The following is a 27,184-nucleotide window of genomic DNA, read 5'->3' as shown; positions in this document are numbered from 1 at the left end:
TATCGTCTTGTCTCCAGAGTGTTTAGGAGTTTCATGTCCAAGCTCGAGGGTTTGATATCTGACATTGCCTCCGCAGGTCTACTCGTCACTAATAATGATGAATGTCTCAATAATTCATTCATTCAATAATAATTTATAATGAATTCTGGATAACAAATAATGTATTAACGTTACATAGAATTAAAACGTCCAATAACGCTTCACAAACAATATACTGATAACGTGAATTTAATAGAGTGGGTCGGCAACAATTATTGAAATAACTCGTAACAAGCATTGGACCCTCAAGTGGAGTGGAGTAGAGTAGGATAGAGTTTTCAATTTCCGTTAACAATCAAACTTTAGACATTATGGTATTTTGGCTTTCCAGTTGTTTTGAATTTCTACTTTTTCAGAGTCCTTCTTCAATATTATATACAGAAATCAATTTTCTGCAGTGGTGGTTTGCATGAGATCCATAAGCGCTCCCTAGCGACGATAAGAAAAAGTACAGATTAGAAAAACGATCACGTTGAAGTCCGCAATCTCTCGCGAGAAGACGACGCTTGGTCGACGACAGGGAAGGCATCATGGCGGACGCTTCGGCTCGTTCGCTTCAGTACGAGTACAAAGCGGTAAGAAATGACACTTATCAATACCCTGCAACACTGTAAGCTCACCAGATAATAGATAAACATATTTTCTATGGCCAGATTGCTTTAATTTTTCTTTGTTTCCTCAAGTTTTGCCAGTTTGATATGACTTTCTTGACACGTGAAAACGTGTTTTGTTGTGTGTGTCGCATGATCGTAAGGGGGAGGGGGGCAGGTTAACTTGGAAGAGTGTTTCCACACGCTTCAACATGTCCTTTCAAAAATTCATACAAACTAACTTACTGAGATGTAGGATGTGCGCCTGTTGAAAGTAAACTTTTGAAACGAGATGTATCTGTAGTTCGTGAAAGTTATTCCTGCATGAAAATTATAATCACCAGGTGTATTTTGCCAGCCAGTAGGTACCCATTATGAGTAATGAGGCTGATTAACGTGGTCGAGGCACCTCCTCGAGCACGGGACCCCCGTTTTACGTCCCTCCCGGAAGACGATTTCGTGGAAAGCTTCGTGAGGCTACAGCAATCCGGACGTCCTTGGTTGGTCTCCCATCCAAGCACTGTCCGGACCGTCCGAGATCGAGGGATCGGGTATACCAACGCGCCACGCGGCCATGAAAGAAGTCAAAGACTAAAAAAAAAACTTATGCAATCATACTCTTATTTTCAGAACTCCAACCTTGTTCTCCAAGCCGACCGGTCGCTGATTGACCGCAGAAGTCGCGATGAGGCGACAGGTGAGGTTATGTCCCTGGTGGGGAAAATGCAGGAGAGCCGCATGGGTGACCGCTACCAGCGCACCAAACCACCGCTCATGGAGGAACGAAAGGCCAAGTGTGTAGCTTCATAATCTATAATTTTTGCAACACCTCTTGGATGGAGGCATATTTATTGAGCTTGTTGCCATAATTTTGCCATGAAGTTTCAATACTGCATGCATACACGTACTAGTATTCAATTATGGATTTATATCATCATCATCGTCATCAATACCACAAATAGCCCTGCGAGGGGCAACGTATGGGGCGGGGGTGAGTAGAGGTCCCAGGTTAAGGCGGGCAGGCCTCCTGCCTGGCACGGAATCAATCAATCAATCAATCAAATGGTTTATTTGTCAGAACGGCGTGGCAGCCAAAGGCTGAATTGTGCCTTCTTTACAAAACAAATGTATTACAATACACCATCTCGGAAGGACTCAATGGTAGGAGCAATTACCACCGTGTCAGGTAGGGAATTCCACTCTAAACCATAATTCTTTATATTTGGGCGGTGGTTTCATGTTTGCAGCTTTCACAGTCACTTCTTTAATGCAAACTCAAAACCGCTGCTGGTGTTTCCATTACTGCACAGTATGTGACTATAGCACTACCTCAAACTTATAACCACCACAATCACTCCATTTTCTCCTCTTTGGGAAATGAAATCACCGCAAAAAATAGTCTGTGGCAAACCCTTCATGCAGTGGCATTCATCAACTGGTAACCATTTCCTGATTGGGGAACAAAGTTTTTGTCCTTTGTACCGATAAAGATGACTGACAAGTTGTTGAAACTTCTGCAGAAGAATGAAAGAAAATTGATTGTGTACCAAAGAAGACTTTGTTCAACTTTCTCTTTCTCCAGTTCGTTTTTATGACGTTGCAATGCATTGAAATATGTTCCACAATGTCTTCTATAAAAGTTCTATTGTCATATCCAACTCTAATTAAGTCTAAATGCAGGACACACTAACTTCATTGAAATAACCAATTTCTTTATCTCCAATCATGTGTGGTTGGCTTATTTTTGTACAAATATGTTTTAGTAACCTCACCATTTTTCCCTCGTCATGTTGTGCAGGCGAAAGAAGCGTGACGAGGACCAGTATGACGTGAAGAAGATGAAGGGGATGACGCTGCTGTCGGAGGGGATCGAGGACATGGTCGGTATCGTGTACCGCCCCAAGACGCAGGAGACGCGACAAACGTACGAGATGATTCTCAGTGTTATCCAGGACGCCCTTGGAGACCAGGTAGGAACATACCTGTTTTCCTTACTCCCTGCTGCGGAGTACTCTCGTGTAACAACTGGGAAATTTGGCTTATTAAGGTCATCTCGGCAGGTAGAAGGTCACATTATGCTACTAAGTATTAGACTGTGAGAGGACTCATGCTGTGATTTTGACATCACTATCCATAATCATCAATTGCACTTGTACACCACTGTAAGCTTGGATATCTTCTTAATCTTAATATATAAATCACTATTAAATGGTTAATGTGCTGAAAGTGGTTCAACAAGAAAATTGAATTTCTATTGCTAGACCTGTGGCTATTTTACAAGTTGATAACACTCCTATGTAGATTAAAATGTAGGATATTTTATTTTATATTAAGCAGTAAGCAGTAAGCATATGCCTGTCATCAGAAGTTCACATGATACCCTTACTACCCCCCTCCCCCAGCCCCGTGATGTCCTATGTGGAGCTGCAGACGAGGTTCTGGCCAGTCTGAAGAACGACAGAATGAAAGAGAAGGACAGGCGGAAGGAAGTGGAGCTCCTGCTGGGATCCATGGAGGAGTCACGTTACGCGCTCATCGTGAACCTCTGCAAGAAAATCACGGATTACGGAGGGGACAAGGAGCAACGGTGGGCGCAGTAGTAGTTACCAGTAGTTCTCCCTTTCTGGGGGGTTTCTTGGAAAAATTACATGGGGGAACATTGTGAGGGAATAGAGCAACAAGGGGGAGGAGATGGTTTGGAAGGACGGATTCCCCCTTCAACATGTGGAGTTTTAGAGAATTTGAAGTTAAAATGGGGAATTTAAGGTATCTGGAGGATCAAAATCACTGTCAGACTTGTCACAGTTGAAGACTGTGGACTAGTACCAGCAGCATCCCAAGGCAATCAGAATTTTATTCTACTTCTCTAATCAGAAAATCTGCTCCCTATGGAAAGGCGTGCATGGCCAGAGCATGAGACATAAAGCCCTTGTCCCCTTCTGTAGAAAAATACAACCAGAAAAGGGACTTGTTACATTTCCCCCTAACTTTCAGAAATCAAGATGGTTTAATTCTTTAACAAAATTTTGGTACACAGCTTTATACTAGTACTGAAAGCAAATGGTGCGAAATGCCTTCAGTTGCCTGTTTCAAATCAAGTAGTTACAGATAACTAACGTGCAAGCTTTGTTTTCTGTCAGGCCGATTGAAGAGAACATAGACGAGACCCTTGGTGTGAACGTCCAGTTTGAGTCTGAGTTACAGATAACTAACATGCAGGCTTTGTTTCATGTCAGGCCGATTGAAGAGAACATAGACGAGACCCTTGGTGTGAATGTCCAGTTTGAGTCGGATGAGGAGGAGGATGATGACGATGTGTACGGCGAGGTTCGGGATGCCCAGTCTGATGATGATGAGGAGGGAGAGGAGGCAGAGATCACCGGGACACTCAAGGCCGAGGTGAAACATCCTGTGTTCTGTCTAGCACTTGCTATTGAGTGGCGGTACTCGTGGATTGTACTGCCATTCACTTCATGCTAGAATAGTATGATGTAATTTGTGATTTAGAATTAGAGCTAAGGCATTTGCATGCAACTTGAAAACTGCTTCCTTGGCACTATAGGGTATGATTACTTTATCATGTATTGTTGGCAGGAAGTTAAAAAGGACCTTGTAGATTATATGAAAAACTCCAGATGTGTTCCTCTTGATCAACGTCATCATCCTGACATACATAGATGTGTGAAATTGCTTTTAATGCTGAAGGTGTTTTGAATTTCTGTTCGGTAGGGCCTGACGGAGAGTAAAGACCATGGCAAGGGGAACAAGGACCTCCACCCTCGCGACATCGATGCCTACTGGCTGCAGCGCCAGCTCGGCAAGATCTACGACGACCCGATCGTCTCGCAGAAACGCGCAGAGGAGATCCTGGAGATCCTGAAGACGGCGTCGGACAACCACGACTGCGAGAACCAGCTGGTGCGCCTCCTCGGGTTCGACCAGTTCGACTTCATCAAAGTGCTGCGGCAGTATCGCTTCATGAGTGAGTCTCTGTCTTTTCTGTGCAACTTTTGTATCTTCACCTTTTACTGTTTCTTCCAAGCACCAGGAGATACAGTAGCTTCTTTTGCATGGGGATTTAATTTTGCGTGGAAAGGAGGTTTTTGTTGTTCAGGTATGCAGTGGAAACAGTTACGAAGGACAACACACCTATTTCCTTTGTCTTGATTTTTAGATGAAGAAATACCTTTAGAATAAGATGGTGGCAAGTGGTTAAAAACTGTCAGTAGTCTGTACAAACTGTACATGTACTCATGAGCTGTTTGTACTGTTCAGTCCTGTATTGCACCATGCTGGCTGCGGCACAGAGCGAGGCGGAGCGACAGCGTATCGTGGATAAGATGGAGAGCGACACGGAGCTGGCCGCCATCTTGCACGCCCTCCAAGAGGAGGAGAAGGGTGACCTGGTGCAGGAGGAGCGTGCACGGCGTGCGGCGGCCCGTCAGACCCGCGTAGAGGGGGAGCTGGAGGCCATGCAAGTGGATGACATCCCAGAGGTAAGAAATAAGGAGCCTAGGACAGGAGCCAATATCACAGCGTGGGGGATACAAATTGCAATATTACCATAAGAGGCCCTATGGTCAACTGCTCTGGTGAGAACCCTAAAGTAGAGTTTGTACATTTATATAAAAGTACAGTACAATACTACTGCTGATGCACAAGAATGTTTTTATATGTAAACATGTACAGTGAAACCTGTCTATAGGGGTCACTCAAGGGACTGACCAAATTTGGCCCCTATGGGCAGGTGGCCCCTATAGGCAGTATAGCCAAAAAGGTACATTTCACCACAAGCAATAAGTGACAAGGCATTCAGCTTCCGTTGAGATACTGAGTATTTATTGACAATATTATTAAGGTTATACATTTAAACTAAATATGAGTTTAAAACAAACAGTTTAATCAAATAGATTTGTATTACTACTACTGCTACAGCACTGTAGCTGCTCCCTTATTTCTGTATAGTCAAAATGTATGGCAATCATGACATTAGATTTAGAAGACAGTGTACTATAATTTAGACATTAACACTAATCTGAGTCCGACCGACACCTGCTCCGAAATCAGCCGCTAGTTGACGGGGGGAATTGCCGTTCTCGGAGCGCCGAATGACCAACGTCAATGCGTGTCCCTCGGGAGTCGAAGCCTTCGACATCGTATTTCTGAGTCAAAACTGACAGACATTTGCTTGGTTCTCTTGTCTGAACACGAAGTCAGCGCCGCCATTTTCCTTTGTTCCTCTATCTGACTTTCTGAGCTTGGGTCACAGCGCGCGTCTCCGGCAGCTTTGCCAATCGAATAGACAAATCGTGTAAATTCCGCTAGTTGCCGGCAAAAATTAGACGTTCAATCACTGCTGATAACAAGTTCATAATCATTTCTAAACATCAAAACGCCACAAAAACTTTCACTTGTTCAGGAAGGCTTGGCTTGACCAAGGAGGTTGAAAGAGGGTTCAACCTCCTTGGCTTGACTTGTCTGCATGCGCCATTATGCCAAGGTGGTCACGTCGAAATAAAACTGTCTCTACGTAGGCTTATTTCTTTGACAAAAATCCAACTTCGTCTAGTTCTTACATAAATAACATTGATTTAATTGATTCTTATCGTTTTTATACCATAATCACCGTATTTTGTGCTATAAATCAGAATTGTTGTTCCCACATTTTACCTTGGCAAAAATGGAGTCGTCCACTGACCCCTATTGACCTTGTTTATTTTCTGAGGCGGCGCCATCTTGGAAAATTTACGCAAATACAATTCCGATATTTTTGGCCCGCGGAATACGAAAATTAGACCATCGCACATGGATTTCAAGAGCCTATAACATCAGATACATGAACGGACGGTCTACTTGTAAAATCTGTCCATATATTCTTTCAGTCTGCACAGAAATGACGATGTAGAGAAGGGTAGAGTGCAAAGAGTCCGAGACGAGAAAAACTCCAACAACACTTTGGTGGAAAAACTTCGCATAAAATCACATAATTTTGTAAAATGTTTCTTTATTCAATGTTTCCTTCGTAAATCGTCCAAGTTGAGCCTACATTTTGCTGATGTAGTGCAGAAATTGAAAAAAAGTGAACCCCGCGTGGGTTTAGCGCGGCGTAACGCGGCCGGCCAGTTGCGCCGGTGACCGCTATCGGCAGTGTTGGCATAGCGGCCGGACTGAAAATCGGCTGGCCGCGACCGCATTCGACAGGTGACCGCTATAGACTATTTCTTAATGCTTACGTCAATGGGAAAAATCCAAGGGACCGACAAAAAGTGACCGCAATGGCCAGGTGGCCCCTATACTCAGGTGACCCCTAAGGCAGGTTTCACTGTAATTCATGTATCACAGCATTGTTCTGTTGTAAGTTATAAATGTTATACTTGCGGCTTTTTAAGTTGATACTTCCCACAAAGCTCACTATGATACCTTCCATGCAAGGCAAAAATTACAAATTGTACTAACCTGTGCAGGACAGGTGTAATTGTCCTTGCATCCCTCGTTGTCAGGCAGAGAATGACTTCAGGTGTATCTGAGCTTGACACCCCCATGTGCCTCACTTGGTAGCTCCCAAAGTTCAAAGGTCACCGGTTACCCATGGTTTCTCGCGGCGCATGCGCACCAGTCTACTGTTTGCAGAACTCCTGGCCGATGTAGTGTTGGGAGGGACTTCACAAGAACATGTAGAATTCCGCCTCTCTCCGGGTGGGCGTCTGCCTGACAACGAGGGATGCAAGGACAATTACACCTGTCCTGCACAGGTTAGTACAATTTGTAATTGTCTCCTGCATCCCCTCTGTTGTCAGTCAGAGAATGACTTCAGGTGACTTCGTAGCCTGAGGCCAGGATCTTACGGCCAAAGTTGCAAGACTTGACAGGTTTCCTGTAGAACTTCTCGAACGTAGATGAAGTAGACCAGTTTGCCATTTTCATTATGTCCTTGGCTGAAACTCCCCTTAATGCCGCAGCTGAGACAGCTGCACTCCTTGTTGAGTGGCCCGTAAACTTGTTAGTGTCCACCCCTGCCTCCTGGAGGACTAACTTTAGCCACCGGGCAATGGTGGTAGAGCCAACCGCTTGATGAGGTTCCACCATTGCCCGAAACAAAAAACTGTCACACAAACGAAAACTTCTAGTTCTAGAAACATATTCCTTCAAATAGAAGACAGGACAAATTCTTTTGTCCCGTGGAAAACTAGGTAGAACAATGTCATGTGTCACTCTGCCAGGCCTAGAAGTCTTTGATAACCTGTTAATGGTGAAACATACTCCATCCGAGGTCTTCTTCTTGTATCTAACATCCAGCAAGGAGAGGGATTGTTCCCTGCCTGCAGACACCAATGCTATCAGCATAACCAATTTCAAAGTAAGTTGCTTGAGCGACAAAGTTCTTGCCGGTGACCAGGACTTTAATAAACTTAGAACTCTACTCACGTTCCAAGTATACTGATACTTCGGTAAGGCTGGTCGTAGTTCAAACACTCCTTTCATGAATCTTTTCACTAAAGCATGAGAACCTAAAGGTAAACCTTCCACCGGAAGGTGAGTTGTTGAAATGGCGGACCTATAAACATTCAAGGTCCTATATTGTAGACCCTTGTCAAATAAGGACAGCAAAAAATCTAGAACTTCACTCACAGGTGCTGAAACCGGATCAATGTTCCTTTCACCACACCAGCTGTTCCACTTTTCCCAGGCTGCTGTGTAGAGCTTCTGTGTGCCTGGTCTCCAGGAGGCCAGTAATATCTTACTGACTCCCGGCGAAATGCCGTACTCAGAATGTTGTCTCCGCAAACATGCCATGCGGCTAGACGAAGCTTGTCCCCCTCTGGGTGCGCTCTGCCGGACTCCGGCTGCGTGAGAAGGTGCTTGTGACGAGGTAACAGAACTGGTTCCTCGACCAACATCTCTAGAAGAACTGGATACCAGCAAGCTGTTTCCCACACCGGAGCTATGAGAAGCAGATGAGTCTCGTCTAACTGGACTTTCCTGAGTGTCCGTGCGACCAGAAGGAAAGGAGGGAAGGCATACGGCAGTTCCCACCTGCTCCAGCTCACCGTGAAGGCGTCCGTCCCCACTGCTTCTGGCTCTGGGTGCCAGGAAACGTACTGAGGTAGCTGACGGTTGGTTCGGGACGCGAACAGATCCACCCCCTTGGAGAGTAGTGGAAACTTCGCCTGCAGACTCAGGAACGTATGCCGGTCCAGAGTCCATTCTGTGGCCACGAAGAAATGTCGAGAACTGAAGTCCGCTCGCACATTCTCCTTGCCTGGGATGTGCACTGCTGAAATGGACAGGTTCCTGTCTGTGCACCACTGCCACAGATCCAAGGTCACGTTCAGCAAGTCTAGAGACCTTGTGCCTCCCAGATGATTTAGATATGCCACCACCGTAGAGTTGTCGGAGCGAACTCTGATGTGTCCGCTTTCCATGTCTCTGCAGAAAGCCTGAACTGCCATGGATGCAGCCTGCAGTTCCAACACGTTTATGTGTGCTGTCTTCTCCTCTGCAGACCAGCGACCTCCTGTGTGGATGCCGTTGCAGAATCCGCCCCATCCGACAGTAGACGCATCTGTCTCCACAACCATGTCCGCTGTGGGCAAAAGGATTGGGCGGCTGTTGTGGTCTGGAAGAAGGTCTCTCCACCACCTTAAGTCTTCTCGCGCTGCCTCTGTCAGCGGCACTGGATGCCCCCAGTCTCCTCTTGTCACTCGGAGAACTGTGATGAGCAGGCGTTGAAGACTTCTGAAGTGAAGTGGAGCGTGCCAAACTGACCCTGTTGTGGCTTGCAGCTTCCCTATCAGACTCGCCAACTCTCTCGCTGAGACGGGCACGACTGCAGACAGGGTAGTGTCCGCCAGCTGTTGTAACTCCCGCAACTTGTTGTCGGGAAGAAAAGTTACCATTCGTGACGAATCTACGCCTGACCCTAGGAAGGTGATGCGTTGTGTTGGCTCCAACACTGACTTCTCTCTGTTCGGAACGAAGCCTAGCTGTGACAGTACTTCCAGCGCTGCCATCAGTGCTTCTCTGCACTCTTCCCTGGATCGGCCAAACATCAGGATGTCGTCCAGGTAGACGATCAGACGGAAACCACGTCTTCTCAGAAGTGCGACGGGCACCTTCAGTACCTTCGTGAACACTCTTGGGGCGCTCGACATCCCAAACGGGACGCAGCGGAACTGGTACAGACGACCTCGCCACTGGAACGTCAGGAATCTGCGGCTGCCCACGTCTACTGGGATGGTGAAATACGCATCTCTCAGGTCGATCTTTCCCATATAATCCCCTGGCTGGATGAGATCTTTCAGAACGGCTAGACTCTCCATCTTGAAGTGTCGAACCTGTAGAAACTTGTTTAGTGGCTTGAGGTTGATAACGGGTCGCAAACCTCCCGTCTTCTTTGGTACTGTGAACAAAGTTGAAACAAACTGGGTGCGGTTGTAGACAACCTCCTCTATCGCACCCTTGGTAAGTAGAGTTCTTACCTCCTCGCTGAGGACTTCCACCTGCTCTGGGCTTCTTGGTCTGCAGTGTGGAATTCTCTGTTGTACTGGCGGCGTTGTCGCAAACTCCAACCTGTACCCCGTAACGCATTGTAGAATCCAGGGGTCTGAAGTCACCTGCTTCCACTGCTGCAGGAAGTGGACTAGCCTGCCCCCGTGAAGTAGCTGAGAGTCGTCGGGTACAGGTTGAAGGTCGGTCGAACGCCGAAGTGCTTCTCTTGTCAAGGATGAAACTTCTACTTGTCTGACTTCTTCCCGTCCCCCTGCTTCTGAAAAGACTGGGACGAACTCTTGTTGTAGTACTGGCGAGACCCGCCGTAGTTTGGCCTACTGTAGTTCGGCCTCGGCATGTAGTTGTAGCGATAACCTCTGTTGCCGCCCCCTGCCGTTCTGTAGTTGGTACGACGACCACCTCGTCTCGAGCTGGTCTGTTTCTTCTCTGCCTGTGTCAGCATGCCAGAGAGCACCTTGCTCTCCGAAGACAAATCCTTTGCCTTAGTTCCCAGATCAGGCGGGAACAGGAAGTTGTTGTCCTCTGACGGGGTCCGGAACAGATCCCTGAAGGTCTTCTGAGAAGACTCGGCAATAAAAGAACGGCGTGTGAAAGCTAGTTGAGAATGGGCTGAACCCAGGAGTAACAGAGCTGTGCCAACACAATCTATCATGTCCAGCTGCAGTTCCTCAAACTATCCTTACTGGAACGCTGGATTAACTGCCAGAGATTGATCAATGGAGTTCCAACTTGCACTAGATTGGTATGCACCGACTTGAGAGATTTATCGTGAGAAACAATCACATCACCTTGTTTCTTGTCATTCTCCAGAACGGCCCTGGACACGTTCTCGTTGAAGGCCGGTACTACCATCGTTGATGGGGCGTTGTCTGGCAAGTTGTACTTCTGTTGCCAAGCCTCTAGATCAGCCCCGCGACACTGCTTGCTGTGCTTGAAGTATTTCTCCGTCTCCTCCAACACGTTGTCGTCAGCAACCCAAGGGTGCTTGACGGTCTTGTTCGTCGGGTCGAACGGCTTCCATGCCGACTGCCCGCCCTCCGAGACGTCCGACACACTTTCTTCCTCCGTCTCGACTCGAGCTGGGGACCGCTGGTCATGTCGCCGCCGCCGCTTCCCCGGCGCAGACCCCGTTGGAGACGAAGACCGCCGTTTCTTCGGCTGTGAAAACTGCGACATCATCAGCTCTTGGAGCCCATCTAGCTTCTCTGAAAGTAATGAAAAATTATTCTCCAAGGCAGTAATACGTACGCCGCTAGCATCAACCAGCTCCGGCTCTGACGGGATGTCGCCATTATTGTTGCCATCCTTCCTACGCTTTCCGTCACCGCCGCCGTCGCTCTCTTCGCCATTCTTCTCCTCCTCGCTCACTTCGACGGTAGAAGGCAGCTCTACTTCTTCATGAGCGGGAGACTTCGGCGGTTGGTGCACTTCAGCAGCCACCAAAAGACCGCGAACAGCGCTCAATCTCGGCATCGAAGGTGACGAAGAAGGCTGACGACTGTCATGGCGCCCGCCCCGGCGCACATGTCGGCGCATGCTTCTCGGGGAAGCGCCGTCTTCTTCGCGCCGTCTCTCGCTGGAACGCCGCTCCGAGCCTCCTCGGCCGCTTCTAGCGTGTCGCCCAGCAGTTGAAGACTTCGAAGAAGCCCGCGTACGGTTCTTAACACGCTCCTTGTCGCGTTTAGAACCCATTTTCAGGAGCTGGAAACACCGGGGGTTGACAGAAACGCTCAAAAAATTAGACTGGTGCGCATGCGCCGCGAGGAACCATGGGTAACCGGTGACCTTTGAACTTTGGGAGCTACCAAGTGAGGCACATGGGGGTGTCAAGCTCAGATACACCTGAAGTCATTCTCTGACTGACAACAGAGGGGATGCAGGAGACAATGTCTTTTATAATACTATTATAAAAGACATTTTTATAAAAAAATTAATAGGTCCATGTTTCAAGAATAGTAGCAGATGTGCATATTGACACGTCCATTTGATTTCAGGCAATGCGGCCAAGTCAGGTGTTGGACCTGGAGGACCTGATCTTTACCCAGGGTTCTCACCTCATGGCAAATAAACGGTGTCAGCTACCGGACGGCTCCTACCGCAAACAGCGCAAAGGTACGGGTTATATTCCTGTGTGGAGGGATGTTCATGTGATGTAGATCTAACTTGATGGCTGTTGTGTATGCCAACAATGTATGTATATGGTGAATCACGTGGAGGGAGATTTGTGTGATGCAGATAAAAAAACAATTGTATGGTTACTGACTTATCAAATGCTCTATCTGTAGCTTAGCAATAAATCATTGAAACGTCTTGTTGTAGGTAGTACCTGGAAGTTAGGTACATTGTATGAGTTAAGTTTACAAATTAGACTTATTGTGTTGGCCCATGTGTTGCTGTTCATCAAGAAGATGTATTACATGTAGACTTTTGTTTGTTGCAATTGGTTCCTCTTAAATTTAACATATCTTCTTAAAAACAAGATATGTTATTTGCTGTTTCCAGGATATGAAGAGGTCCATGTTCCCGCGCTGAAACCCAAACCGTTTGCGTCGGACGAGTCCCTGGTTTCCATCGACCGTCTGCCGAAGTACGCACAGCCGGCTTTCGAGGGCTTCAAGAGTCTGAATCGCATCCAGAGCCGACTGTACAAGGCCTCGCTGGAGAGTGATGAGAACCTGCTCCTGTGTGCTCCCACTGTAGGTTCTTTGTTTGTTTGTTTGTTTATTTGTTTGTTTGTATTGCATGCAAGTAAACCGCCTCATAGCGTAACACACCAGGTTTGTACTTAAGAGTACAAGCTGTCTATCCAGACAGATTTAATTGATCCACTCACACCAGGAAGGCCCCCTGCTTTTCACAATAAGTGTAATGGGTTCTTTTATGTGTGCTTTGTTTGATCAAACTTTTTAAAGTAAAAAAGAACATGATTTCAAGAACTTTTGAATACAGTAGTATTGTGTGTTTATAAAGGCTACAGTTTTTCTGTAGGTTGCTAGGAGTGCTTCAATTCTGAATCAGAACATTCCTGACACTAACTCCTTTCTTACCTGTTCCTACATGACATCAGGGCGCGGGTAAAACCAACGTGGCCCTGCTGACCATCCTGCGAGAGGTGGGGAAGCACATCAACCGTGACGGGACCATCAACGTGGACGCCTTCAAGATCATCTACATCGCTCCCATGAGGTCACTCGTACAGGAGATGACTGGCAACTTCAGCAAGGTCAGGGCAATGTCAAGTGGTTTAGACTCTTACAAAAATTCCTCATGTGTACTTACTGATGTACAATTTAGTACAAGTTCTCTCAAGTAAAGAAATCATGAAAAGCAATGTTACAAAACTGTAATGACAACGCAGTCTTTTTTTATTCTTTAATTCAGATAGATTGATGTAAGCACATGTGTATATTATCAAACTTTTTTGGCTGTAAGTTGTCAATGTGTACTTGGAAAGAGATGAGTACACTTTGTGGAAGCTGAATAGAAACAAGAAGCAAAAGAAATATTAAAAAGATGGTTGCTCGTTGAATATTCCTGTGTGTGTGTGTGATGTCTGTATTTATGCACATTTCCATGCAGAAGTTCTAGATTTGAATTAATGGAATCACACCTGCGTTCCACAGAGACTGGAGTCTTACGGCATCACGGTGTCTGAGCTGACTGGGGATCACCAGCTGAGTCGAGAGGAGATCCAGGGCTCGCAGGTCATCGTGTGTACGCCGGAGAAGTGGGACATCATCACGCGGAAGGCTGGGGAGCGGACGTACACCCAGCTGGTGCGACTGCTCATCATTGATGAGATCCACCTTCTGCACGACGAGAGAGGGCCGGTGCTGGAGTGCATTGTTGCCAGGTACAGGTGTTTTGTTGGCTTGTTTTGTCTAACTGGCAGTTAACAGTCTCAGGGTGAAATATGCCAGTTTGTTACAGTTAGTACAGACTGTGTAAGACCAGACAGATAGGTGTAATCCACTCACACTGAGATCTACCACTGCTGCTATAAATGTGGTGGATTCTTTAACATGCAATGTGGCTTTTCTAAAAATCAAACACGAGGCCTTTGACATATTGTCCCATCCAAAGGACTTGCAACCACTTCGAGTAGCATAAGTATTGGTATATAGAAGATCAACTGAACCTTGTGACTCACACGTGGATTGTTGCCCATTAAACCACACATTTTAAAAACATGTTGAATGTTCTAACAAAACAATCTAGAAATAACAAATACAATTTACTGTTGCTAACAATATTTGTCATGACCTTTATCCTAGAATGATCCGGAGTATCGAGACCACCCAGGAAGATATCCGATTGGTCGGCCTGAGCGCCACCCTGCCGAACTACGAGGACGTGGCCACGTTCCTGCGTGTGGACCCCGCCAAGGGGCTGTTCTTCTTTGACAACAGTTTCCGCCCTGTGCCGCTGGAACAACAGTACATCGGTATCACTGAGAAGAAGGCTGTGAAAAGGTTCCAGGTAGGAGTCTGTAATACATTAAACTGTTGAAAAGTAAGAAATTTTGCTGATGCAATTATGATTAATTTCTCGGTGTTGCTACAATCATATGTCCCACAAGCCGGTGTGAAAATGGTTTCAGCAAGGTTGGGGATATGATGAGTTGATACAGATGCAAGCCTGCAGTTGTGATGTAAGTTGCTAGGAGTGCTTCAGTTCTGATCACATTTTATTTCCCATCTGCTCAGTTGATGAACGACATCCTGTATGAGAAGGTGATGGAACACGCGGGGAAGAACCAGGTTCTCGTGTTCGTTCACTCGCGGAAGGAGACGGGAAAGACGGCACGAGCGATCCGCGACATGTGTCTGGAAAAGGACACGCTGGGTCACTTCCTCCGGGAAGGGTCGGCTGCTACTGAAGTGTTGCGTACAGAGGCAGAGCAGGCAAAGGTACGGCATGACATAGACACTTTCATGTGCACAGAAATATCTATCATAAGGATTTCCATTTGTAAAACATTTCTATAAACTATGTAACATTTGTTATCACAGTCTTGCTGCTAATACACGTAAAAGCAGTATTTTGAGTGCCCTGTTGCTAGCCTTTTAATGTTCGTATTGTTTGCATATGACGTCTGATACTGAAAATGGCGATAGAGATTTTTTTTATTTATTAAGATTCTCCAAACACATGTGAGATTGATCAAGAAATAGCATATCTGTCAAGAGAAAAACAATGATGGAAAGGGAGAAATCTTGTTGAACTCCAGAACCAGGAGCTGAAGGACCTGCTGCCCTACGGTTTCGCCATCCATCACGCCGGGATGACGCGTGTGGACCGTACGCTGGTGGAGGATCTGTTTGCTGATCGCCACATCCAAGTCCTGGTTTCCACGGCAACCCTCGCCTGGGGTGTCAACCTTCCTGCTCACACTGTCATCATCAAGGGCACACAGGTGTGTTTAACTCTCTCACTGGGCAGCATGGTTTTGTGTTGGATACAGGGTTGGGTAGTTGAAAAAAAGGTAACAATGTTGAAAAAAAGGTAACAATGGAATGGAAAATGGAATGGAAATGACACATTTTCCTCATACGCTTTTGGCAATACCTCTAATGGAGGCATTTTTTGGTACTATGCTGTATCCATGGCATTTATATAAATAATGCCTTGTACAGAAAGGTATTTGAAATGTTTGCCAATGCAAGAAAACTCTTTAAATCTTGGACATGTAAACTTCAGGTGTACAGTCCGGAGAAAGGTCGCTGGGTGGAGCTAGGCGCGCTGGACGTCCTGCAGATGTTGGGGCGTGCCGGCCGCCCGCAGTACGACACCAAGGGGGAGGGGCTCCTCCTGACGAGCCACAGTGAACTGCAGTACTACCTGTCGTTACAGAACCAACAGGTAGGGCTGGATGGTGGGATGCAGGCTTATAGCCAGGCATGTGTCAAGGAGTCATTTGGATGCACTTTTCTTAAAATAGCAAAATAGCAAGAAATTGAACGGACTAGACGCCCTTACATAGGGGAGTAGATCCTCTGACAAGCATGAAATCCTGATGGAACAGGGATGTCACTAGTCTTCTACTGTGACCTATCTGGCAGTAATTTTGCCTCTCAGGATACCTTAGAATGCACCATTTCCCCCAGACCCCCCTACAATAGTTGCGCCTATATCACTTACCGCGACTCCCCAAGAAATTTGGACCCCCTATGATAAAATCCTAGCTAAAAGCCTGGTTGGATGAATGGATTGGATGACGATAAGTGCTGTTCCATGCACAACTTACAAAATGTACATGTTCAGAGAAGATTGATCTTTGAAAAACAGTAGCAAATCCAAAAGAAGTGTCAGTTATACCCCCCTCACATTAGGCGCGATTCGATCGGACGACGAGTCTGCGAGCTCTACATTACGAGGAGGCATGACCCTGATGGGAACTGGGAACTCTGACAGTTCCTCGTCGCCATCAGGGCCATGCCTCCTCGTAAATTAGAGCTCGCAGACTCGTCGTCCGATCAAATCGCGCCTAATGTGAGGGGGGTATAATGAAACCCCCTAGCAATCTGCAAAGTGCACAGTTATAGTTGGCAAAGGGAATCACTTTGTTTTCCTACTCCTCCAGCTGCCTGTGGAAAGTCAGTTCATCTCCAAGCTGGCAGACAACCTGAATGCTGAGGTAGTGCTGGGTACTGTGCAGAATCTGAAGGATGCTGTCCATTGGCTGGGCTACAGCTACCTGTACATCCGTATGCTCCGGAATCCCACGCTGTACGGCGTCTCCTCCGACACGGTAGGGAAGATGATTCTTTTTTCCAGTACTGAGGTGAAGATGTTCCTGTGGCCCTTTTTCCTTTAGCTAAAGGTTTCATTGTATGTTTTGGATCATTTTTCTTTTGATTTTTTTACCTTTAGAAGGACGACGCATTGTTGGAGCAGCGCCGTATCGACCTGATTCACACGTCGGCCGCCACGCTGGACAAACACAACCTGATCAAGTACGACAAGAAGACCGGCAACTTCCAGGTCAGTGATCATGAACCCAGATGTCCCAACCCAGATGAACCCATTTTTTTCAGTTTTCACTGCTTAGCCTCACTATTTCTTAAAAATCTATAGAGGTCCATGCAGTGTATTCCTTGTATTGATTGATTTGATTGTGTTGTCCTAGGTGACAGACTTGGGGCGCATTGCCAGCTACTACTACCTGACGCACGACACCATCGCGACCTACAACCAACTGCTGAAGCCCACCCTTAGCGAGATCGAGCTGTTCCGTGTCTTCTCGCTTTCTGGCGAGTTCCGAAACATCACCGTGAGGGAGGTAAGTCAGAAAACTGGTGAGATGTTATAGTACTAAAATACGGCAATTCTTTGTCTCATGAAGTTAAGCCTTTACATTAGACCTGTTGCAGTTAAGATAGACACTGCTAGGGGGCTCTCTTAATATAGACATATGATTTTGCAGGAAGAGAAGTTGGAGCTGCAGAAGATGTTGGAGAGAGTTCCCATCCCCATCAAGGAGAGTATTGAGGAGCCCAGTGCCAAGGTACTTGTTCAAACCACACCTCAAATGTCATTTGCGAAATTTTTTATTTTGTTGTACTGTATACAAATGATTTTGGAGTGGCTTTATTATTTTTATATGTACATGTAATAGGAAAAGTGCAGTGGGAGGGTTGTTATGACAGAAGAACTGTTTGTCTATTCCAGGTGAATGTTCTCTTGCAAGCCTACATCTCCCAGCTGAAGCTGGAAGGTTTCGCGCTGGTGTCTGACATGGTGTACGTGACGCAGTCTGCCGGACGGTTGATGAGAGCGATCTTCGAGATTGTGCTCCACCGTGGCTGGGCGCAGCTGGCAGACAAGGCCCTCGCACTCTGCAAGATGATTGACAAGAGGATGTGAGTGTTAGATGTTACCTCATCACTGCTTATATAGATCATGTCACAGATATGTTCTTCTTGCAGTATACTTTCTGTTACTATTATAGTGAGTCTGAAACACTCAGTGGTAGCGGTATTAATGCAAATATTGCCTTATTGCTGTCTCCCTATGGATTGTCTTCTGAACATTGTCCTGAAGACCATCCCACAGCATTTCCTGATTTAGTTCTTCCCCTTGTCACTAGGTGGCAGTCCATGTGCCCGCTCCGACAGTTCCGGAAGATTCCGGAGGAGGTGGTCAGGAAGATCGAGAAGAAGAACTTCCCATGGGAGCGCTTCTACGACCTGAACCACAACGAGATTGGCGAGCTGATCCGCATGCCCAAGATGGGGAAGACGCTGCACAAGTTCATACACCAGTTCCCTAAGCTGGAGCTGGCCACACACATCCAGCCAATCACAAGGTCTCTTACTTCTTAAATGCTTTTATTAAAGTATTCCCTATCAGCTGGTTACCTTAGTTTCCTTCACTTTTTACAGGAGCAGAATGTACCATGTGCTTTTGTTAGTGCAGCTAGCTGTCGAGGCTTCATAACAATTTTATCCTCCTCGATCAGTAGCTTAGGTCCTTGTATTTCTTTTAAAACTTGATGACAAAGTCAATTTCCAAACACTGAAATAGTGTTGTTCTTTATGCAGCTTATTACTGTAATTGGCAGTGCAGGGCAACTGACTGAATTTTCAACTATTTCCCTGTCTTGTGTTCGAATGACCCATTGCCCAGGTCACATGACAGTATGAACATGTAATGTGACACGATCATTATGCTGTTAGTAATGCTGTGTTCTCTCTCCCCCCAGATCCACCCTGAAGGTGGAGCTCACCATCACACCAGACTTCCAGTGGGACGATAAGGTCCACGGGAACTCGGAGGCCTTCTGGATCCTGGTGGAGGATGTGGACAGCGAGATCATCCTGCACCACGAGTACTTCCTGCTCAAGGCCAAGTTTGCGCAGGACGAACACATGGTCAAGTTCTTTGTGCCGGTGTTCGAGCCTCTCCCTCCACAGTACTTCATCAGGTAAGAGCTAAATGTACCTATGTCTGAGACTCTCTTGATCTTACATCAGATAAAAGTGTTTTTTTTAATGTACCTAGTATGCAAACTTGTCTCATCAGGTAAAAGTGTTCTGTACAATGTATCTATGCAATCTTGTCTCTGTACTTGTCTCTGTGTTCTGTACATGTACCTATGCAATCTTGTCGCATCAGTTGAAAGTGTTTTGTACAATGTCTCTATGCAGTCTTGTATCATCAGGTAAAAGTCTGTATGAATGTCCTCTTGATATCTAGTGGAATAGGGTTGGAAATAGGACACTCATACAGCGTACTTGCGTTCCGTACAGAGTTGTGTCGGATCGCTGGTTGATGTCGGAGACGCAGCTCCCCGTGTCGTTCCGCCACCTGATCCTCCCGGAGAAGAACCCGCCCCCCACGGAGCTGCTGGACCTGCAGCCCCTGCCCGTGTCCGCTCTCCGGAACTCCCTGTACGAGACTCTGTACCAGAACAAGTTCCCCTGCTTCAACCCAATTCAGGTCAGTCTGGTAGAATTGCACTTAACAAACTTATATCCAGCCTTCAAAAGGTTGCATTCAATCTGAAACCAACTTTGCAGTTCATTTGTTCATATTGGTCCAAAATTGTACGTTGTTGTATTGATATTAACAAAGATCTCTGCTTTCCTTCCTCTCCATCAGACGCAAGTTTTCAACGCGGTGTACAACGGAGATGAGAACGTGTTCATCGGGGCGCCGACAGGAAGCGGGAAGACCATCTGCGGGGAGTTCTCCGTGCTGCGGTTGATCTCACAGAACCCAGAGGGGCGCTGTGTCTACGTGACACCCATGGAGTCACTTGCAGAGCAGGTAGTGTGGTGTGACCGTGCTGACAGTGTCTGTTGTCTAGTGCTTTTCTTATAGAATAGAAACTGTAAAATTAGCTTTCAGACAATGCAAAGGGGGCATATATCTACAGGGTATTGGAAAAGTTACTGACAAATTAGAACGATATGGTTAGATTTCTGTCAAAGTTTATTAGCATTTGACCTTCCATTTTTGTCACAGTCCAATTCTCTTCCTGAAACTGTATTGGCTTATTTGTAACCACATTTCATAAGTATTTTTGTCATGTAATAATTGTAAATACTTTTGAAACTGTATAGAAAATGGTTAATTCTATATTTTGAGTCTTGTTGCTTATCTCTATTTCATTGTGCATTAGTTCTGTGTTTACACTTAAGCATTCAGTTATTCCTACATGATGGTAAAGATTTTTTCTGACTATTCACATCTCAGGTCTAAGTCATGTCAAACTGTATATTCCAGGTGTACAGCGACTGGTACGCCAAGTTCCAGGTGCAGCTGGGTAAGAAGGTGGTGATGCTGACAGGTGAGACCAGCACCGACCTGAAACTCCTGGCCAAGGGGAACATCATCATCAGCACGCCCGACCGCTGGGACGTGCTCTCACGCCGCTGGAAACAGCGCAAGAACGTCCAGAACGTCAACCTGTTCATCGTGGACGAGGCACATCTGATTGGAGGGGAGAATGGGGTGCGTGTCTTATGCGTAGTGAAAATTGTAAACTTAAGTCCAGTAGATATGGTGAAATTGTCTCCTGCATCCCCTCTGTTGTCAGGCAAAGAATGACTTCAGGTGTATCTGAGCTTTTTTTATTACTCTTTGTGCAAGTTGGGAATTAATGTTTGTCTCAGACTCATACATACCAAAGAGTTCACAGGTCAACCAGTCACCATTAACATTTTCCCTGCTGCTTAACCGCTTGATTAATGTTTAGAGGCAAAAGACAACCTTGCCAGGGAAGAAGTAAGTTATGCACATCAAGGTAGCTCATTGTCCCTCATGTACCGGTTACTATTGACATTGTGTATAGAGCATCAGTGATAATTTCCATTCTGTTCTAAAACATACCATTGGTTCCCCCAACAGCCCGTGTTGGAGGTCATCTGTTCGCGTATGCGTTACATCGCCTCGCAGATTGAGCGTCAGATCCGAATCGTGGCCCTGAGCTCGTCCCTGTCCAATGCCAAGGACATCGCCCAGTGGCTGGGAGCCACCACCAACTCCACCTTCAACTTCCACCCCAACGTGCGGCCAGTACCACTGGAGCTGCACATACAGGTACAGGACAGGACATGGCACTGGCAGTTTCAAGTCATGACATCTTACAGTCGCCTTCATCATACATACATACAGCCTACTAGGGTCAAATTTTCTCCTTTCATCCCCCTAGATAGAAAAGTAGATCTGCAAACCTTTAACAGACATGCAGCCTTTCTTTTGTTTATTGACCTGCTAGTTTTCATGGCCATGCAGGATTGGTCTATATTGCTTTGGCAAAAAAGTAGCATATCAACTTGTGTTCTGTTGTAGCATAGTCTCTTCACATTCTAAAACATTTTACTACCAAAGTATGTCTAAGGGGAGTTGAATATGTTAAGTCTGGAACTGGGAACTGGGAGGAAGATGAAAATGTATAAAACTCTGTTTAGCAGCAACAACTAGTTGTTGAGTTGAGAATGATATTGATGTGTTTTTGTTCAGGGCTTCAACATCACCCACACTCCGTCACGACTGATCGCCATGTCCAAACCGGCGTACCACGCCATCCTCAAACATTCCACCAAGAAGCCCGTCATCATCTTCGTGCCGTCACGGAAGCAAGCGCGGATCACCGCCATCGATATCCTGACCTTCGCTGCAGCTGACCAGCAACCACAAAGGTACTGTTAATGTCATTCATAGTTAAGTCGACATTGTACCTGATTTGTGTACTATGTGAAAATGGTACAAAAATTTGGCTGAAAGTCTTACAGTAAGGACTACTAAGCAATGCATTTGCTGTGAGTGATACATTTTTGACATAGAAATAGAAAAAGATATTATTTTGCTTTTGTTATACTCTTTTTTTTAACAAAGTACGATTGAATTCTTGGCTTGAAGAAAATTTCACTGTCTCCTTGACAGAGGTTTGCATGACCTAACATATTCTGCCCCCCTCCCACGCTGTAGATTCCTACACTGTACAGAAGATGACCTTGGACCTCACCTGAGTAAGGTGTCGGATGCCACGCTGAAGGAGACGCTGGTGAACGGAGTGGCGTACATGCACGAGGGTCTCACCGACATCGAAAAGAAGATCGTCCAACAGCTGTTTGATGCTGGGGCCATTCAGGTGAGAGATTATTCTCAGAACAGTAACATTGTCCTAAAAATGGCTTGCAAGCTGAAGGAACATACAGAATACCAGGGTCTCCAAGTTACTAGGAGTGCTACATACAGCAAGTAGACTAGATCTCAAGCCACTGTTGCTCTCAAGTTGCTTTATCAGTGTTGATTTTTGTGGTTTATTTCGAACCTGTCTACAAGAGTTGATTTGATGCACGGAGGTACCTACAAAAGATTGAATGTGCCACATTACCCTAGATTGTGGTGAGTTGGGTATCTATAAAAGACTAAAGTTACCACCAGTTTGTGGTGGTTTCCTGTAACATGTGCTGGGTATGTATAAAAGACTAAACATACATGAACTGCATTACTCCAGGTCGTGGTGGCATCCCGTAACCTGTGCTGGGCCATCAGCATGCAGGCCCACCTGGTGGTCGTCATGGATACGCAGTTCTACAACGGAAAGATCCACGCCTACGTGGACTATCCTGTCACGGACGTGCTGCAGATGGTCGGGCGGGCCAACAGGCCTCTCACGGTCAGTCTGCTTATGTTGTCATAACTGACAAAAAGTTCAGAACTCTGTGTACCTTGTAGTGCTACTGCGCAGGACTTGCAGGTCTACAAGTAACTTCCAGTAAGAAGTTTAAATTTTTAAGCCTGTTCCTTCTTTCTTAGATAATTTTACAGTATTCAAGGTTCAAGGTTGTTGTCTTTTCAATTTTCCAAGTTTATGTGTTTATGATAGACAATAGAGCAGTAAACAACAAATGTCCCTAAAATTCTCTACAACACATGTTTTTTATTCCCATTCTTGCTCAGGATGAGGATGGGAAGTGTGTCATCATGTGCCCTGCCTCCAAGAAGGACTTCTTTAAGAAGTTCCTGTACGAGCCCCTCCCTGTGGAGTCTCACCTGGACCACTGCATGCACGACCACTTCAACGCCGAGATCGTGACCAAGACCATTGAGAACAAGCAGGACGCGGTGGACTACCTTACATGGACGTTCCTGTACCGCAGGATGACACAGAACCCAAACTACTACAACTTACAGGGTAAGGTTCTGTCAGATTGTTGTACTGTAAAATGTTCTGTTTAGGGTGCTTGTGTTACTGTAAAGGGTGCTGTTAAAGGTGCTGGTTGTACTGAAAGAATATACTGTTAAATGCAATCAAAGTGCAGTTCCTTCCCTGTGGAAGGTAACAAATGAAAAGATGGTAAGACTGATAGTACCATTTCGAAAAGTTGGTTGTGTTCTGCAAACTTATGAAAACGACATGTTTACCTTGCAGGTGTGTCTCACCGCCACTTGTCGGACCACCTGTCAGAGGTGGTGGAGCTGACCTTGAACGACCTGGAGAAGTCCAAGTGCATCAGCATCGAGGATGAAATGGACGTGTCGCCGCTCAACCTGGGCATGATCGCGGCCTACTACTACATCAACTACACCACCATTGGTACAGTCATTGCAAGTTGTCCTTGTACAATAGAGACAATGTTATTTGCTGTCAATGTCATAAACAGTTACATTTTGGCTGAATTTCTGTTGTTGACCTCAACTGATTTAACTTGAAATGTTTCCCCCCATGCTGTAGAATTGTTCAGCATGTCGCTCAACGCCAAGACCAAGATTCGCGGTCTCCTGGAGATCATCTCCAATGCTGCGGAGTACGAGAGCATCCCCATCCGCCACCACGAGGACTCGGTCCTGCGCCAGCTCTCGGCGCGCCTGCCCAACAAGCTGGCCAACCCCAAGTTCAACGACCCCCACATCAAGACCAACCTGCTGCTGCAGGCCCACCTGTCCCGCATGCAGCTGTCTGCGGAGCTGCAGTCTGACACAGAGGAGATTCTCACTAAGGTAACTTTACTGGTGCAGTTATGTGTCTCCTGCACGGATAGTAGTGGGTACGCTTGTTTCACTCGTGCAATAGTCTCTTCGATCATTTTCATTGAATGAAGCAATATTGGGAAATGTGTACTCTTTCAGTGTAGCTCATGTAAGATATAGAATGCTCTTTCCCCAGCTATGGTAATTTGTTAATCTTGTGAACATGCTTGGTTTGTTTATGAGCAACTCTTTCTATAGATGGTATGGCATCATTTCTGTTTAGAATCAAACCTCTGTAAATTAAACCAGTATAGCTGTACTGTAAGAATGGAAATTCTAATCCTGTCTGTACGCTCACACTCAATAATCTGATTTCCCGTTGTTCCCTGTCTTACAAGGGCAATAGTACAGATTTTGGGAAATGTTTGTAGATTGGTGGAATATCAACTTTGCTTCGTCTTCCATCTACAAATTGTCTGTACAATATGAAATATTTCCATGTATTTGTTCAGGCTATCCGACTGATTCAAGCGTGCGTGGACGTCCTGAGCAGTAACGGTTGGTTGAGCCCGGCGCTAGCGGCCATGGAGCTGGCCCAGATGGTGACCCAGGCCATGTGGAGTAAAGACTCCTACCTCAAACAGCTGCCGCACTTCTCCAACGACCTCATCAAGAAGTGCACTGACTCCGTATGTACTGCAGGGAATTTTGTGTTCTTTTTAGTACATGCTTGTTAGAATGTGTTGTGTATCCTTAAAGAGTGGTGAAAGTGCAGGGGCAATTCAGTAAATGAAGAAAAAATTAAAATTAAGATGAAGAAAATGTGTTCTGTACAGTATTGATTTTGATGAGCTGTAAATACATGCATGTCTGAAACGTAACAGTACCCTGCTGCAGTTCTGCAGGTTTGTCCTTCACTAAAAGTCCTCTAATAGATGATCCATGTTCATGGTGAGGGTATATTTTTCTCCCAGGGCATCGAGAGTGTGTTTGACATCATGGAGATGGAAGACGAGGACAGGAACAGTCTCCTGCAGATGAGCGATGCCCAGATGGCGGATGTGGCGCGCTTCTGTAACCGCTACCCCAACATCGAGCTGGCGTACGAAGTCATGGACAAGGACAACCTGCACAGGTGTTAACCTCACTTTCTTTGGACTGTTAAATGCTATTTCAGTAATTGGTCGGGGAACACAGTTTTGAAAAAACTAACATCAGTGGTTCTTTTAATATCTTTTCTCACTGTTTTGGAAGGTTTGCCCATAGACATATGTTACTCCTAGTATTTCTTGAATCTCACACATTAACTGATGATTGTCTCCCAGTGGCTCCCCTGTGATGATGGTGGTGACACTGGAGAGAGAGGACGAGGCAGCGGGGCCTGTGGTGGCTCCATTCTTCCCACAGGTACTTTATTATATATTTATAATCTATGACTGTATAGTCTGTGACTGTTTCATCCTGTGCTTTAAGGCTATAGCCACATAAATTTTTTTCCTTCTACAAGAGACATTGTGATAGTAATTTACATCACATACAGATCTTGTGTTAGATTTTGTACATGGTTCATTGTCTTAGAAAATGAAAAGTGTGAAAGGAAAACCTGCCAACTACCAGTACCCCAGAGTGCGTTCCACTGCTGTACCCTCCCTGTACTGGAGTGAGATAGAGACTGGGGTGACACTGACAGGAAGTCATGAGGGTGGTCCTGGCTGTACTGTGCCTTGGATCTGTCCTGAACTAATCCATACATTTACATTATGAACATAACTGGAATATCACAGAACACACTTAAGCTTCAGTCTAAACCGGCATTTTGAAATAGCACAACCACAGTTGTTATGAAGACCTCCTGTATTCATTTTCTGAGTGTGCTTTCATGTAATGGTTTTACTTTGTGATTGTTGTAGAAACGTGAGGAGGGCTGGTGGGTGGTAATCGGCGACAACAAGTCCAACAGCCTCATCTCAATCAAGAGGCTGACCTTGCAGAACAAGGCCAAGGTCAAACTGGACTTTGTGGCACCATCTCAAGGTTAGTATCAGAATCATTGTAACTTCATCAGACGTTTTCACAAAAAATAAATGCTCTGTTCTCCAAATGATTTAAAAGGATTGTCAGAATTCTCAAATTCTGTAAATATGAAAACTTTTATTGACTGCATCCAGGTTTCACAAATGCTTTACCATTTTTTGTATATATTTAGAATTTGCAAAAAAGAATCACTCTTAACTTTGTTGCTCGCAGGGACCCACACCTACACCCTGTACTACATGAGCGATGCCTACATGGGCTGTGACCAGGAGTACAAGTTCAACATCAATGTCGGGGAAGAGGCCAGCGATATGGACAGTGACTCGGACTAGTCTCACAAATACATGTTTTACCAGCTGGTACTGAGCTTGTTATTAGGACAATTGTCTCACTCAGCACTTTTTCACTTGGAAGGAAACTTGATACATTAGATGTACACATACATGTGCATGTACAAATGTATATTGTGCTATAGTATCTCTTTGTCTCATATGACATAGCTGTAGAGAAACGTTGGGATCTGTTATTATTTCCAGACTAATAAAACAGAGCAAATAAACAGTAGTTACATTCTGCCTAATGATGCAGATGTGAATACATTGTAAGTCATTTATTGACACTTAAGCAAGTGCAGAGCTCAGGATTTGGGGCATTTATTCCATTAACCATGGTGAAGTTTCTTTAGACTGTAAAGCTATGTTCCCTGCACTGTCTGATAACATCTTCACATCATGATAATAAGGCAGTCCAAGCTGGTATCCTGTGTAAATAGTTACCTTGCTGATTTTAAAACAAACACTTCAGTTATGTCATGTTGATTGAAATATAAATCATGAAGATGTGAAGAATAAACAAAGTGAGTATAGACAAAGTATAAACTTTCTTGTGGGTACTTATGCCTCTAAAGAGAAGCAAATGACATGTCATTGCTATTAATTTCAACTTAATGTAGTACTGAAAGTAAGCCTCACAGGTCATGAGGTGTATTGTAAGGTGTGAAGGACTGAATGTAGAAATGTCAGATTTAACATCTGACAGTCCATTTTTGGTTTGTATAAATAAAGGAACAAATGAGTCAGTGACAA

The 27,184-nt window shown here is 45.5% G+C and overlaps 1 protein-coding gene across 1 annotated transcript; it reads left to right on the top strand.

The window, feature by feature from the left end:
* Positions 1–433: 433 nt before the first annotated feature.
* Positions 434–27,181, top strand: LOC118413376 (U5 small nuclear ribonucleoprotein 200 kDa helicase-like). Its single transcript, XM_035816734.1, has 37 exons — positions 434–614; positions 1,260–1,423; positions 2,428–2,599; positions 3,032–3,216; positions 3,866–4,028; positions 4,359–4,611; positions 4,905–5,125; positions 12,134–12,251; positions 12,642–12,835; positions 13,207–13,362; positions 13,763–13,992; positions 14,414–14,618; positions 14,846–15,049; positions 15,370–15,555; positions 15,840–16,001; positions 16,723–16,890; positions 17,013–17,123; positions 17,269–17,421; positions 17,566–17,646; positions 17,811–18,001; positions 18,229–18,447; positions 18,844–19,065; positions 19,391–19,580; positions 19,743–19,910; positions 20,370–20,597; positions 20,994–21,185; positions 21,609–21,787; positions 22,077–22,239; positions 22,609–22,770; positions 23,055–23,289; positions 23,527–23,691; positions 23,830–24,095; positions 24,578–24,754; positions 25,040–25,200; positions 25,391–25,472; positions 25,976–26,099; positions 26,313–27,181. Exons 1-37 carry the CDS (start codon positions 570–572, stop codon positions 26,429–26,431), a joined length of 6,414 nt encoding a protein of 2,137 aa, XP_035672627.1. The 5' UTR covers positions 434–569; the 3' UTR covers positions 26,432–27,181.
* Positions 27,182–27,184: the final 3 nt, after the last annotated feature.

The sequence above is a fragment of the Branchiostoma floridae genome, chromosome 4 (assembly GCF_000003815.2).
Source record: "Branchiostoma floridae strain S238N-H82 chromosome 4, Bfl_VNyyK, whole genome shotgun sequence".
Classification (NCBI taxonomy): domain Eukaryota; kingdom Metazoa; phylum Chordata; class Leptocardii; order Amphioxiformes; family Branchiostomatidae; genus Branchiostoma; species Branchiostoma floridae.
The sequence above is the reverse complement of the archived record's forward strand: the minus strand, read 5'-3'. Positions and strand labels throughout refer to the sequence as shown.

Coding starts and splice junctions, on each gene's coding strand:
- LOC118413376 (XM_035816734.1), top strand. CDS start 570: ATGGCGGACGCTTCGGCTCGTTCGCTTCAGTACGAGTACAAAGCG. Junction 5,126..12,133: donor AAGTGGATGACATCCCAGAG/GTAAGAAATAAG, acceptor ATTTGATTTCAG/GCAATGCGGCCAAGTCAGGT. Junction 13,363..13,762: donor TGACTGGCAACTTCAGCAAG/GTCAGGGCAATG, acceptor TGCGTTCCACAG/AGACTGGAGTCTTACGGCAT.